This window comes from Paramisgurnus dabryanus, chromosome 5, assembly GCF_030506205.2.
Source record: "Paramisgurnus dabryanus chromosome 5, PD_genome_1.1, whole genome shotgun sequence".
Lineage (NCBI taxonomy): Eukaryota > Metazoa > Chordata > Actinopteri > Cypriniformes > Cobitidae > Paramisgurnus > Paramisgurnus dabryanus.
In genome coordinates this window covers 15,613,327-15,628,033 of record NC_133341.1, presented here as the reverse complement: position 1 = coordinate 15,628,033, position 14,707 = coordinate 15,613,327, and the positions used below count along the sequence as shown (strand labels likewise).

General features: G+C 36.9%; 1 protein-coding gene across 2 annotated transcripts; it reads right to left on the bottom strand.

The window, feature by feature from the left end:
• Nucleotides 1-218: 218 nt before the first annotated feature.
• LOC135748699 (sterile alpha motif domain-containing protein 3-like) lies at nucleotides 219-11,967 on the bottom strand. 2 transcript variants are annotated; one of them, XM_065266967.1, is made up of 8 exons: nucleotides 10,481-11,967; nucleotides 10,293-10,391; nucleotides 10,133-10,221; nucleotides 6,040-6,146; nucleotides 4,553-5,489; nucleotides 4,283-4,444; nucleotides 4,103-4,192; nucleotides 219-602 (listed from the first exon to the last, which is right to left on the bottom strand). In XM_065266967.1, the coding sequence occupies exons 5-8, from the start codon at nucleotides 5,471-5,473 to the stop codon at nucleotides 273-275; spliced, it is 1,503 nt and encodes a 500-aa protein (XP_065123039.1). In that variant the 5' UTR covers nucleotides 5,474-5,489; nucleotides 6,040-6,146; nucleotides 10,133-10,221; nucleotides 10,293-10,391; nucleotides 10,481-11,967; the 3' UTR covers nucleotides 219-272. The 2 variants fall into 2 exon arrangements, with proteins under 2 accessions (XP_065123039.1, XP_065123038.1); XM_065266966.1 differs by having other exon boundaries at nucleotides 10,133-10,391.
• Between the last annotated feature and the right edge of the window lie 2,740 nt (nucleotides 11,968-14,707).

The window sequence follows — 14,707 nt, the reverse complement described above, 5'->3', positions numbered from 1 at the left end:
GGAGTCCATGATGTTTGAAAGCCAATGTTGATATTTGAAATCACCTAAACAAACACGCCCCTACCCCAATAGAATCTGGACCTTCTGTTGATAAACCCGCCCCACACATACGCAACCCGGCATTTGATTTGATTTGATTGGCTATAAGTGTGTTTTGGTAGTCGGCCCGTCTCCTTTTCCAAACCGTTTTTCAAACATCGTGGACTCCGCCTTTAAAGGAATAGTTTACTTAATCAGTTAAGTAAACTGTTCTTTAAAGGCTTGAGATCAGTCTATAATGGATACCTAAGCAGTTTGTTTCTTAGTCCATGTATCCGAGCGGAACATTGGTCGGGTTTAATCTTCATGACAACTTTCTGCAGGAATTCAAATGAATACTTCATATTGCCAGGATACTCCAGATTAAGGCAGTAAATTGTTCCCATTAGCATAGCAAAGGCAGTAGGTACATCCCTCAGGTTATGAAGAACAATTGTCTCCTCTACCACCACGGCCACATTAAAAATTTCAAGAGGAAAAGCATCTTGAAGGACACCTTCATGTCCGATCAGAAGGCCAACATGCATTCCTTTCATGAGTGCATCCAGGGTTTCTCCATGAACCTAAAACAAAAAGACAGCTTTAATGCTAATTTGCATTGTGTTTAATATTAACTTCTTACACTCTGAGGCTATTTTGGGGATTTTTGCCTGGATTTGGCCTACCCAATTTCAAAAGCTTCCCATACCCACATGCAGAGGTGCACATACAAAAGTTTGGTATCATTTTACAGGAAACCCTTTGAAATTACATAAAACACTGTTAAAAGTGCTAAACATGGTTGTATGTGTTGTCAGTTCTCTAATAAGCACAAAAATAAATAGGCGCTTTTTATGTTTTTTTTTCTAAAGTCTGTATTTAAAAGTGTATAACTCTGGCCCTGAGTGGTAACGAAACCTCCAGACAGTTTTGTTTGATTCCAGCAATTGCCAGCTTACAGAGGAAAAAGGAATTTTTTCTATATCATAATAAATGCAAAAGTTATTTTACTCCAACTGATGGGAGGACTAATACGCTTTTGGTATACAATTTCTGCCTAAAAACATTTGAAGTGCTCCCATAACCACATACAGTGGAATAAATGCAATATCTTTATATCATTTTGCAAAAATCCCTTTGAAGTTACATAAAAAGCTGTTGTTTGTGACAAATAGTGTTATTTATGTGGTTTTTCATATGCTAAAACACCACATTTTCTTTTTTTATGTTGTAAATACTATCTTTGATAGTGTATAACTCTGGTTCTGGGTGCTCTAGCAGACTGCAGACAGTAAACACCCAAAAAAAGAATGAACTCTTTAGCATGTTGCATTCAAAAGATATTCTTATTTTACTGAAGGGTGCGGAAATACATTTTTCATAAAAATATTAATTTTTTGTTTTGCACATATAATAAATAGAAAGGGATTAATTATGCACACAACCAAAGAAAATGCTGTGAATGGACTCATTTTTTAGAGTAGAACCTAAAATAAAAGATGGTGTATCATTTGTGGCTATATGTGCTATCTGAGGCAGTCCACACTCAAGTTTCCCATATGTTTACAAAAGACAATTTTTTACCTCATTATTCATTCGATGATTGTTAGATAAGTGATGATAATAGGACAAAAATAACGCTGCAGACTTATTCCTGAGACTAAGAGCTTTCATTTGATATAAGACTTGCCCATGTTTGTCATACTTGAAAAACATGAAATATATGAATATTAAAAGATATTAAAAAATATCGGGGGGGTGATGGTGTAAATTAATTGTAAATAACTTTCTTACAGTAAAAGATATGTCAAAGTGATGCATATCTGCAGAAAGTAGAGAGTCTAAGCTTTCAAACAGTATCTCATATGTGGTCCTGGCTCCATGACAGACCATTACAAATTACAGGAATATTTTATATTAAGTCAAAATAAGATAATTCTGGACCCGGTACAGGGTCCACAGAGTTAAAGAAGTTAATAAATAACATCCTGTACAGTTTAAGATATGAATCTTAAAATTATTTTAGTTAAAAATTTACCAGTGCTAATCTTAGGACAAATTGGGAATGCAAGACAGAAACATGTTCGATGTCAACTCTCAAAATGTGTATATAATCAGGTAGCATGCATGCATTAGGTCTTAAAGGGACAGCAGTGTAACAAACCTAATAAAATTTGTGCCATTGTTAGAAAATCACCTGCTGTTCTTTACAAAGTAACATAAGGAGCTTTAATAAAAATCTATTTACAAGTGAAGAGTATGCAGTGCTTATTTTATTTTATATTGGTTTATTACATTTCATATTTTAATGCCACTGTTAAATAGAGACACTTTAGGAGTTATTTGATCTACGTCAATGTTCCCGGCGGCCATATTGTTGACATAGAACTGTCAGTTTGTCAATTGACAAGCGAGGCAGCGTGGGTATTATGCATGGTATTATCGATGTAATTTTTTTTAAACCGCGTGATGGTGTGTGGTGTAATACACGGCTTTTCTAACAACAGCAAAAAGAACCCCGGAATTAGTTTTTATGAGATACCGACTGTCAGAAAACTTGAAATGAAGGAGACAGAGGAGTAGAACCAGCAAGGAGAGACTCCCAACAGCAAAGTCTGTCCCCATCATTTTACCACAGGTAATGTTAGGGATATATGCCTCACAGCAAAGTCTGTCCCCATCATTTGATCACATATGGTTAGCTGTAAGCAGTGGCTGAAACTGCTCTTTCAAATAAGCTGCCATAAATTGAGACAGTTATTAAATTAGTATTAATAACTATATGAACATAATAGGTCTGGTATTGATACTAGGTAGGGAATTAAGGGCAGTTCACATTATAACGATAACTATAAAAATATATAGTTTTGAAAATCGTTTTATATTAAAGAGAATAGCGGAGCTCACACCAAAACTATTACGATACAGATACAATGAACGACATCATTGGGATCACTTTATGAGCGATTTTCCCACCTGATGAAGGATAAACCATTGATAGCATTAAAATCTATTTGAACTTCAAGTGCACGAGCACTTAAATGACAGTGAAGCTCATTGCTGAGGTCTATAACACAAGATTACCTCCAGTTGCCGTGAAAATGGACTACGTAATGCTTTTTAATCTATTACATTAACTAACTGTTATACCAAAAGGTAAGAGATTACACAAACTATTAGATTCACTGTTTAGAGTTACGCGAAACGCAGCGTGTTGAGGACATCTGCAAAAGTTTTTATTACAAGCAATATTAAAGGCAAGTGATTTGCGCGAGTGCCGTGAGCGAATTAGCATAAACGTATTGTTTGGTAATGTGGACGCTAATATAGTTATCTTTATAGTTATCGTTATAATGTGAATGGCCCTTCAGTGCTTGTATGTAGTATGCGGATACTGTATGAACGATATAGTTATAAATATCCGGATAAGTTACGGCTGACAATAAGGACGGATCTTTACTTAAGGCTATTGGGTCTGTTTGATATGGTTCCACACCAATCAAGCTCATCTTCTCTTGATACCAACGAGATGAAGCTATTAGGCTACTGCTCCCCTCAACTCAAATCTACGTGCGGCTAGGGGCAGGACAGATGTCATGTCAACAAGATGGCCGAGGTTAGCTACTTCCGGTGTTTGCGAATAAGCCTATAGGTAAAAAAATAATGCACTGTGTATTTTATTTGTATAATGCATTTCGGTCTTTCTTTGTTTCCCTTATGTTTTGCTACCATGTAAAGTACCAATTTAAAACAGGGAAACTACACTCTTAAGAAAGGATGTGTTGATTTTTTTAAACATGGTTTTTGTAATGCTTTTAACACATTATGTGTCATTTTGTGTTAATGTTGTGTTTAAATAAACCACAAGTAACATAAAATGTATTGTTCCAATAATAACACAGATCTGTATTCTGGGACAAAGCATTTAGTGTGTTGTCCCTTAACTAACAACGATTGTTTTGTTTTTAACACATCCTTTCGAAGAGTGTAGTTTGGATGTACTGCTCAGTTAATTGCTCACTTAAAAAAAAACATGGAAAAAACATTAAAAATAATGCTATAAATGTGCAAATGTTTTTCTTACATCGCACATCTTTATTATCCCAGAAGTATCCTCTGAAAAGAAGAGTGGAAGACCAAGTAAGGCAGCTGTTCTTCTGTTCTGATTTGTGTCCTACAATACACAAACAAAAGTGAATAAATGCAATCCTTAAACTATGTTACTTAATTTCATACACACAAACATGTTTATTTTTATTCATACCTCCTTATTAAGGCACTGCATAACACTAGTAAGGCTCAACCTACGGCTTGAAGAAACAGCTGCTTTGTACAGCTCTAAGAGACTTGGCACAAAGGCATCTAGTCCATCCAGGAATGACTGCAGCAGATCGGTAGTGACTATTCGATTAAACTCTGCACTTATCTGAAATAGACACAAAGTCATAACATTAAAAAGAACAAAGTTGTAAGGTGGTAGGTACAGGTGAAAATTAATATGAAAAGCAGGGCAAATACTTTATTTAGTCTTTACCTGTCTCTGATTAAATAACCCAGGCCATCTGTCCATTACTACAGAGATGAGTGGCTCGTCACCGATAATTTCCTTTCTTCGCTGAGAGAATGTTAAAGCCATCAGTTTATCCAGAAGCTGCAAGTCTGGATCGCTCTTCTGCACCTCTAGAAGCATAGTTGTACGATTCTCCTCTGAAGTAACTGCACTCTGTCCTTCTGGTGGATTTGGCAAGTAGTGGATCTCTCCCTTTTTTGACTTCTTGATTGCCTTAATAATTGTCTGTCCCCTCTTTCTCTTATTTACAATAACTTCAGGGCATCCAGCTGCCATCAATCTCTGACGATAATTGCCCATCTTGAATTTCAAACTAAACACCCAGTAATACCATTCTTTGGCAGAAACTGGCTCTCTGAGACATGGATGCTTTGCTACAAGAGCTTTGGCTACACTTTCATATTGGTCTTTACTTGGGTAGGGAGTAATTTTGGATATTACATCAGCTAGTTTGTCTAATATTTCACTCTTTACACTCTTGGAGATGACCATTACTGTTCCATTTCTGGCATAGGCATCATTTGCAGCGCTCAACTGAAGTTCAACATCATGGGAGAAATCAGGAATAAAAAAAGGATCAGGCCATTCCACTGATGAGGCAGCAGTAGGGGCACTTAAGCTTGTTGTTTGTAATGCTAAGTCAGAAACAGAGTCAGAAGCTGTGAACAAAACTTTCAGTGTCACTCGATCCGATGGTAGATCTTTAATATCAGTCAAATTGCAGAGCTCATTTCCAAAGTCTGGATCTTCAAACTGTAGAAGAAAGTTTCCTTGCAAGCCCAGAATGGTGCGCAAGGTCACACATAGCTCCTTGACTGACTCAGGAACACTGTCTAGGGTGACACGCCTTATGTCTTGAGATGACACAATAACTCTGAAAAGCATCTTGGGGCACCAACTGCTGTAGAAGTGTGGAAAAAAAACAAATTAGAAAAATCAACCTAGCCTTAGCTCATGAAATTTTACTACAAGTAAAGAACTGCTAAGTCTAAAGTATAGACCCCTTCAAGGTTTGTAAACATTGAATGATTATCGGGTGCGCGCGCAGCACGGGGTCGAACTGTTCATACCATTTAGGCTTTATAATTTAATCTAACGGTGCTGAAAAATGATGACTTACCTCAAATGAAGTGAGCACTACAAACACAAGCCTCTTTGATCTTTGCATTGTTCTAGTCTGCACGTTAATTGCTTGCAGACGCAGATGTTGTATTTTTTTGTTTTTGAGATTCTGCATGAATCGCGAAAACTTAACGGAAGACCTCGTGCGATTTTCACAGCCCACGACGTAAGTAGGCATTTTTGACGATACCGAATAATACGCAACTCAATCAGCTGTAATGACTTTTCTGACCCCGACATGCGCAGTGGGAACAGCCTGTGACGTGAACCGTGAAGGGGTCTATAAGTAGCAAGTCGACAGCATTAGGCCAACATTGGTTTTACAATACCTTATTTTAACTTGAACGTCCTCAAAAGTGATGGGCAGCTCTTCTTCAATAGCGTATGCGGCCACAGAGATGCAGTGTGATGAAACGAGACTGAAAGTAAAAGCAGACTAAAAAAAACATGAAATTGCATGAGTAAAGAACTGCACAGTCTACAGTAAATGTATTAAGTTGATAGTATTAGGCCAACATTAGGGCTGGGATAAACGATTATTTTTTTAAATGATTAATCTAGCGTTCATTTTTTCGATGCATCGATTGATCTAACGATTCATTTCATCAGTCTGATTCAACTTCGATTCTCGACCCATTAATTAACTAATAGCAATTTATTCATGTTGATTTACATATCAGAATGAAAAAAAAAAACATGAATTCCTTAAGATTGCAATATATGCTAATTGCTCTTAAAATTTCAAAATAAGACTACACAAGTGCAAAATAATGCATTCTTAGTCAGAGGTAGCATTCAGTAAAGCATTTGCAGCACATCCGGTGCAGTTTCGTAACAGTATAAAAATCAGTGTCAGTGTAATTTTTATAACTTGATTTGTTTAATCCACATTATTTTAGTGCTGTTCTAGTTCATGTAATGACAGATATAAACACAATTATAGACTTAAGAAGCACATCAATTATAAAATCTCTTTCTCTTAAGTTTGTTAAGATAGATGATGACTCACTGCTGGGCAGAGGGTGAGTGACAGCGCAGTCTAGGGCTGTCAAAATTGCTCAAAAATGACGTTCAAATATTCTTAAAAAAACATGAATATTCGAATATCTGACAAATTACAGTTTTTCTGAGTCGCTTTGGTACATTTCTCAGATCAGAATTGAAATTCTCAAAACTGCTTGTTTCTCATTTCTTTGAACAAGTCGCAAATGCTTTGGTACATTCATGCAAATGATTGTTCAATTCTCTGCTTTTTCCTACATTATCGATTGCTTATGTCATGTCGATCAAAATGTATTATAATGGGTCTCTGTTGAATAGTCTCACCCCCCACAACATTTAGGCATTAGTTCATGTATAAGTCTTTACATGCAAAATTATTGAACAAGTTCTCATAATACAGTTCTCATAATTGTGCTGGTCAAACATATTTTTTATACACTTCTATTAGATGTTTTATCTAAATTTGTCCTGAATTGGTAAATTGCTCCCAGGTGAATCTTGACTTTCTCTAACAGACAGAAACGTCCCCAGCAAGCAAAAACTGATGAAATGACTGCTAACTACAGACCCAATATAGTCCAGCTATGAGTAACCCACTTGTACCCTAAATAACCTTGAATTTGGTTACATGCCATTTTTGCTAAAATAACTTGAAGATGTATGATATTCCAACATGTAAGCAAAGTCCACGTGTGTTCAAGGTGTTTGCTTTCATTTCTTTTACATGATCTAAAATTATTTGCATTGTCTATTTTTTGGCAAATGATAGACGTCTATTAGACTTTCACTGGCAGTCCAAATTTAGCCTTGTTTTAGCCAAACATGCTTGCTGGGTCAGGAGGTAAAGGAAGACTTCAGTGTAATACAGCACTGCATGTACAGTTTTCCCCAAAGATATTGTTCAATGTTCACATTTCTACTTTTTTTATCTGTGCTATGCAGTGCTGTCTTTATCTTTCTTTATGGCAATGACATGGTCTGTCAATGAACTACAGTACAAAAAGTAAAAGCGTAAATGTAAATTTTGTCCAGTCTCTTGCAATCAAACTCCCACATAACTTATACTAAGGTGTAACTTACAATTTACAATAATTGTCGTCAAAACTTTAGCGATTACATCAGAACATCACTTCAGAATAAACTGTTATATTGACAACGTGATTAAACAATTTGACTGTCTTATCCGTACACAATGAAACAAGGACTTGTCATTCTGATGGCACTGACATGTTCATTGACACAGATATTTACTTTTGAGAGATGAACTAAGGATTTTGAGTAAGAGAGTGGCTTTTGCAGGTTATCCATGGTGTTTTGCTATTTGTACAAATTGTTTTGAGAAATGCACTTACTGTTTTGCAAATTGTGAGTATGATTCGAGAAATGTACCAAAGCGACTGAGAAAAACTGTAATACAAAGAGACAAAACTACTTCTATAGGTAGTCTATGTAGGTTTAAACATATTTGACAATGTATATTATCTACACGAAAAGTAAATCAAGAGACATCAAAGGGATATGGTACCGTTACATTGCTTGACAGAACTCCCTGAAACCTGCTCCATCCACGACACTGATCGGTCTCATGTGCTTACAAATGAACAAAATTAATTTCTCCGTTATGACCTCTTGTTGTGTTGCAGACAAATAGCTTGTGGCGGGCGATGCCACAAGTAAAATTAAGTGTCAAGACGTGACTGTTTAGCTGGAGTTCCACACATTGTGGTCTGGTACACACTGCAAACTTTCAGGAGTGAAAACCACATTTAAATGCGAAAATATGATTGACACGGAGATAGCCATAGCAACGGTCTGCCGTCTCACGTGCTTATCACTCACAGCTTTGACGAAAATAATTTAACAGCATTATGTTAAAGCAATAAACCCCGAGAAGCAGTGGGTTACCAGTGCATTTTATAACAGCTAAGGGGCGTTGTTAGGCACGACGCGAAGCAGACAACGTTTTCTCTTTATCGACGAGATGACTCAAAAATATTTATTGACATTCATCTGGATATCGCCATTAATTGTGCAATTGTAGACAAATTAAAAATATGATTAAAGACTGTGGTGTTTATTTTCATAAATCAATACTCAGCAACAGTGGCGCAGTGATACTTATGTAATGTGGTCTGAACCGTGAGGTTACCGGTGTATTTTATCACGGCTTAGAACGCGTTTCAACCAATCAGAATGAAGAACCAGAACTGCCCGTTTTATAATTTGCAATAAACCTCCGTTGTGTCGTCGTGTATTGTACGCATTTGTGAGGCTGCGCGCGCTCTTGCAGTGTTGCCAGGTCCTCATCTTTTTTGTACTCACATACCATTTTAGCGCTTAACCGTTTATGGCTTTTGGCTCATGAAGTGATCAAGTTTTTGGTGTTGTTAAAATGTGAAGGTGCCAGTCCCAATATTTTGATCTTTGAGGTAAAGCGTTTGGATTTATTTTGGTTTATTATTGGATTTTTCTTCTTTGCGTTCTTTTTGTCGTGCAAGATCAGGCAACACTAGTCAGCAAACGCTCGTGCCTCTGTCATTTTCTGCCAACACATACAGAAGACTTTTTCCCCCTTCTAGGAATTTATTTTTTCAGAAAAGAGACCTGTCATATCCATGATGCATGTTTAAACACAACCTCATCTCGCGGTTCAACAATTTTACCTCCTACCGACAAAAATCCAAAGTACTTCCAGACATGGCTTTTTAGATTTTGGGGGGTTAAGACCGGTTTCTCTGCTGTGGTCGACTTTTTGCCATCTTCCATGCAAGACGCGTCAACTTTCAACAGTGTGACTACTGTGACCTGTCCCTGAACCAGGTGCACTAGCGCAGACAGCCATGCCTCTACTACCGCAGGCGTTTAAAAAAAAATTATTTGAATATTAATTTTTAACTATTCTAATATATATTCTAATTTAGAATATTCGTTGACAGCCCTAGCACAGTCTTCTGGCAACAGTGTGTTTTTACATATTTCATTGCTTTCTGTTAAATTGCTCAAAGTCATGACTGTTTAAAACACACTTGGCATCACATTTATGATTTCATGGTAAAATTACACTTTTTCACATCAATTCATGAGCATTTAAACCATAAACAAAGCACTGTCACTTCAATTGAGCATGAGCAGTGCAGCAAGAATAGAACAGACGCAGAAATGATCACAGCACTGCTGCTACAGCGCCGCGATCTTCCGCTGCTCATGTGTGCAGTGTGCATGCTTGTTAACATGGGCGCTGAAAAAACATGCTTACGCACTGCTTACACTTGCAGTGTGAAACCGGCATGGACTGGAGCCACTCACGTTGCTGCTAAGTTACTCTACGGCTGATGAATCGTTGGCATATTTTGCGTCTAGTACGTATTTTTTTGCGTCGACGTGTTGTCCCAGCCCTAGCCAACATTTATTATACAATACCTTATTTTAACTTGAATGTCCTCAAAGTGATGAGCAGCTCTTCTTCAGTAGCATATGCGGCCACAGGAATGCAGAGTGACGAAACGAGACTGAAAGTAAAAGCAGACTAGAGTAAATGTATTACATTGATAGCATTAGGCCAACATTGTTTTTACAATACCTTATTTTAACTTGAACGTCCTCAAAGTGATGGCCAGCTCTTCTTCAATAGTGTATGCGGCCACAGAGATGCAGAGTGACGAAACAAAGTAAAAGCAGACTAAAAAAAACAAAATTGTATGTGTAAAGAAATGCACAGTCTACAGAAAATGTATTAAGTTGATAGCATTAGGCCAACATTGCTTTTACCTTACTGTAACATGAACGTCCTCGGAGTGACGAGCAGCTTTCCGTCAACGTGGTATGGGACCAGTGGAATGTAGTCGTTCAGCTGATCAGGATGAACCACAGTTACTGCAGGGTCTCTTTTGGTGAGCTGGTACGACCTCAGATGCTCCAAGAAGCCAGCTGTGAAAAGTTCCAAAATAAAAAATATGCTGCCATCCACTAAACAGATCTCAAGTACTTTTCCAAAATCTGGTAGTCCACTTGTGTGTCCAACTGAGAGCACCATTCCTTTGGAATACTTTGTTCCATTCAAGTAGACAGTGGTGGTGAGTGAAACAGAGTCCAGACCTTTAAACTTGTTCCATATAGCCAGGCTGATAGCAGCATCTAAGATGTTTACAGATACAACAGATACCGGTCCAGTTTCGATGCTTGGTTTAAAAACACTTGGCATGTCCAAGTAATATGCCAACATTAACTGATGTCTAATGCCCAAAGTATGCAGAATATTTTTGAAATTACCAGCATCACGAACCACCTTTTTAAAGTAAGAATGCTTAGCCTCAAATCTTATCGTCCAAAAGTCAATTAGGGGACCAAATTTTTTGATAAGCACAGGATAATGTTCTAGGAAATGATGTTTAGGCCGCAATTTAGTACAAGGAAAAACTTCTAAAAGCAACTGTCGGTGGTCAGAGATTTTAGCTTGTAGAAAACACAGGGTTTCTGTTGTGAATGAGGGGCTGGATAACAATTCAACAATGTCTTTCAATTCAAGAATTATTTGCCATGTTTTATCACCCTCTGGTATGCAGTGGCCAACTAACAGTGAAAGAAACCTCAGAAGTGCCCAGTTCTCATGTCCATTGCCACCTATAGTGCCATTTTTTTGAAAGGTTGTTTGTATTGTCTGGGGTCTGTTGGTTTTGTCATAGAATTTAAAGGGGAATGTTGTTATTCTGTCATTAAGTTGACTTAATGTAAAATACTTCTTTGCAATCAGATCTGAGAGGCATATGCAGAGTTCCACAGGTACAATACCTTCTAATACATCATGTAGGAAATCAGGTGGAAATCCTTTGGCAGCATGAAAGTGAGCCAGTCTGTTTAAAGGGCAGTCTCTTTTAACACCATCAACAGAAGATACATCACTTTGTTTCAGCACATTAACAGCTTCATCAAACAATTCTGGTGTTCTCAATGTAAAAACCCCACTTCTCACATCATATTGCTGAATATCTACACGATTTGCCAAACAAAATCTGCAAAACTTGTCAACATTGAAAGACTCCTGGAATCCTGCAAGTGAGTGTGCACCCAAGTTGTCTGCAGATACATACAAAATTGTCCCTTTAACATTACAGCCAAGACGCTGAACAAACACACCTTCTCTCTCAAGGAGCTCAAGATCCTTAATCAGAGGCTCTAGAACTTTGCTGTAACCATAGTCTTTTACATGTAGAGTTTTGCACAACACAGCCAGATATATTGATGATAACGTTGATCGAAGTCGTATGGGTAAATTGGCAATCACCCAATATATACCACAAATTTTATGTTTCTTTTTTGAAGTACCTAAAGGATTACAAAGTTCAAAATCATCAATATATAGTCCAAGAGCTATCCCTGATTCTTCAGAAAGAATTTTGTTCTCCTTAAAGTAATCTCCATCTTGAAATGAATTGTAACAACCTTCATGTTGATTGGATCTCTCTAGTGTCTTTAGTATCTCATTTCTTTCCAAAAGTTTACTAAGCACATTCAAAATAGGAACATAAACAAAAGTATGCTTTTCTTTTGCATTTAACACATATTCAACTGGTTCAATAACAGGAAAATTCTTCCTATAAAATGACTGTCTTTTACGCTCTGTGCCAAAAAGCCCCTCCCTTGACAGCAATTTCAATGGGTTCAAAGTTTGTAGTTCTTCAGTCAGCACGTTTACAACAGAGGCATCAACTGTGCAATTATTGCTTTTCAAAACCTTATCAATTACTGTCTTTATATTTTGCTTTGCAAATTCCCCAATGTCAAATAACTCATCAACTATTTCCTGTACTGCAGAATTAGACACATGTAAAAGTGCTTGCATGCGGAGAAACAGAGATCCCAACTGATGTTGAATGGTCTTTGCATTTTCAAGTCCAGATTCAGTCTCAGAATCAGACGAAAGTATATCTTCAGTATCTGAAACAAAACTGTCTTCTAACACAGGCACAGAAAGTGTATGATGTGCCAAAAGTTCTGGTCTGAAATTTTCTAAGGTGTAAGCCTTATGTTTGCGACTTCTATGAGCAGTAAAAGTCGAAAGCACACTAGACTTAAAAAGGCAATCTGCAAAAGGACATTGAACAACTTCTCTGTTTCTTAAATGAATCTTTAGATGAATGAAATATTTGTTTATATCACTAGGCTCTGAAAAGGTACACAAATCACAGGATAATTTGGTTTCAACTGTACGTGTGTCTTTATGCTTTTTCAAATGATGTTTAAGTTCTGCCTGGGTTTGAAAAGTTTTTAAACAGTCTTTGTAAATACAGTTGAGGCCTGAACACCTTCTATGATGCCCATGACACTCTTTGTAGTGCTGTAATATTCTTCCTTGACCATTAGTAGAGAATGCACAAAACTTACATTTCCATTTCATGAGAGGGACATTCTTGATGAAATCTGTCACAAAAAAAAAGTCAGTTAAAAGTGGCATAGTATTGATACAGAACTAAAACCAGAGAAATTTTAAGTGTCTTTCACTCAAAGCTGCATTTGTATTCTTTTAATAAAGTTATGAACAATAAATGGTTGCACAGTAAATCGCATGCAATTGTTGTTTTTGGCATTATCGCGGACGTATCGCTGCAATAATAGATCTCATGTCATATCATACACACATGCATGCGCACACACACACACACACACACACACACACACACACACACACACAAATATAGAACATTAAAATCCAATCACAGTAATTAAATAAGTAAATTAATCTGAAACAAGATAAAAAAACCTGTCACTATTATGGTTTCATAATTTAAAGGAAAACACAGTTTTTCAAAATTTTTTATATGTTCTTACATCAAATCTTTGTACAGCGCCTCCTGTTAGGATTTAGCCAATCCCCATTCATTCCTTAGGATCCAAACACACGTTTTATTTTGTGCCACCATACTTACTCGTGTAACTACTCATGTAACAGTCTTTAAATAGGGAAAACATGGAAGTGGCTTCTAAGTTCATCCTTATTTGGATCCTAAGGAATGAATGGGCTAGGATAAATTCTAACACATTCACGGCACGTATTATACGTGTACATACTGAAAAAAGATAGGGACATATTAATTTGTCTAAGTTATGGTAAGAACATGCTAAAATCTTTAAGGTCCAAAAAAAAAAAAACAGTTTTGTTTGATGTGACAAGGAACGTTATCTACAAAATAAGTCACACAAGGGTAAAACTGGATCAAGGTACACATGACAATTTAAAATGTATCTGCCTAATATATACATACACTTTAGACATAAACAAATGTTGCTTTTTGAAACGAGTCTCTCTGTGTATGCACATTGAAGTGCACTTAAACTAGGGCTGGGTATTGAGTTTCACAATTCGATTCGATTTCGATTCTTGAGACTTTGGTTCAATTCGATATTGATTTATTGGCTTCTGTGTCGATTCAGTAATAAGTAAATACACAAGTAATTAAGTACCAGAGTATATTTTTACAGGGTTTCCCACAGGATTTTGAAAGGCTGGCGGTGATGACATCACACAACGATTAGCATATATATGACGTCATTGCGTTGAAACCACTGATCTGTATAAATGACTGGATTGCGCATAGAACGCTTAACGTAACAGCGTGAGGTGAAGCCAGCGCAGAGTTCGAGCCGCCATCTTGGTATACCCAACCGGCAGGCGGCGTCATTGACTTCCATTCAAAATCATGTTTTAAATTCACCCGCTTTACAGCGTATCAGTCACGCAAGATTCTTTTTAGGATATGTGTACATAAATTAACTGTTATTTCTGGTGTTATTTGCCATTTATGCTTTAATCGGGCAGGAAAAAGGATTTATAAAAAACCGTTAAGGTGAGTGTGTGTGCTGCGTTCTGTTAACGACACGAGTGTAAATAGTTTTTTTTTTGACATTCAGCTATACGGTCAGCGTTATTTCTCTAAATAAGTTTAGGTAACTTGTAAGTTTAGATAACATAAAACCAGCAAATTATTGCATACACATACG

Excerpts from the sequence above, each read along its gene's own strand:
- LOC135748699 (XM_065266966.1), bottom strand. The coding sequence starts at position 5,473 with ATGCTTTTCAGAGTTATTGTGTCATCTCAAGACATAAGGCGTGTCACC. Across the intron at positions 4,445-4,552 it reads GGTTATTTAATCAGAGACAG|ATAAGTGCAGAGTTTAATCG; the intron begins GTAAAGACTAAA and ends TGTCTATTTCAG. Across the intron at positions 603-4,102 it reads GGATAATAAAGATGTGCGAT|GTTCATGGAGAAACCCTGGA; the intron begins GTAAGAAAAACA and ends TTTTTGTTTTAG.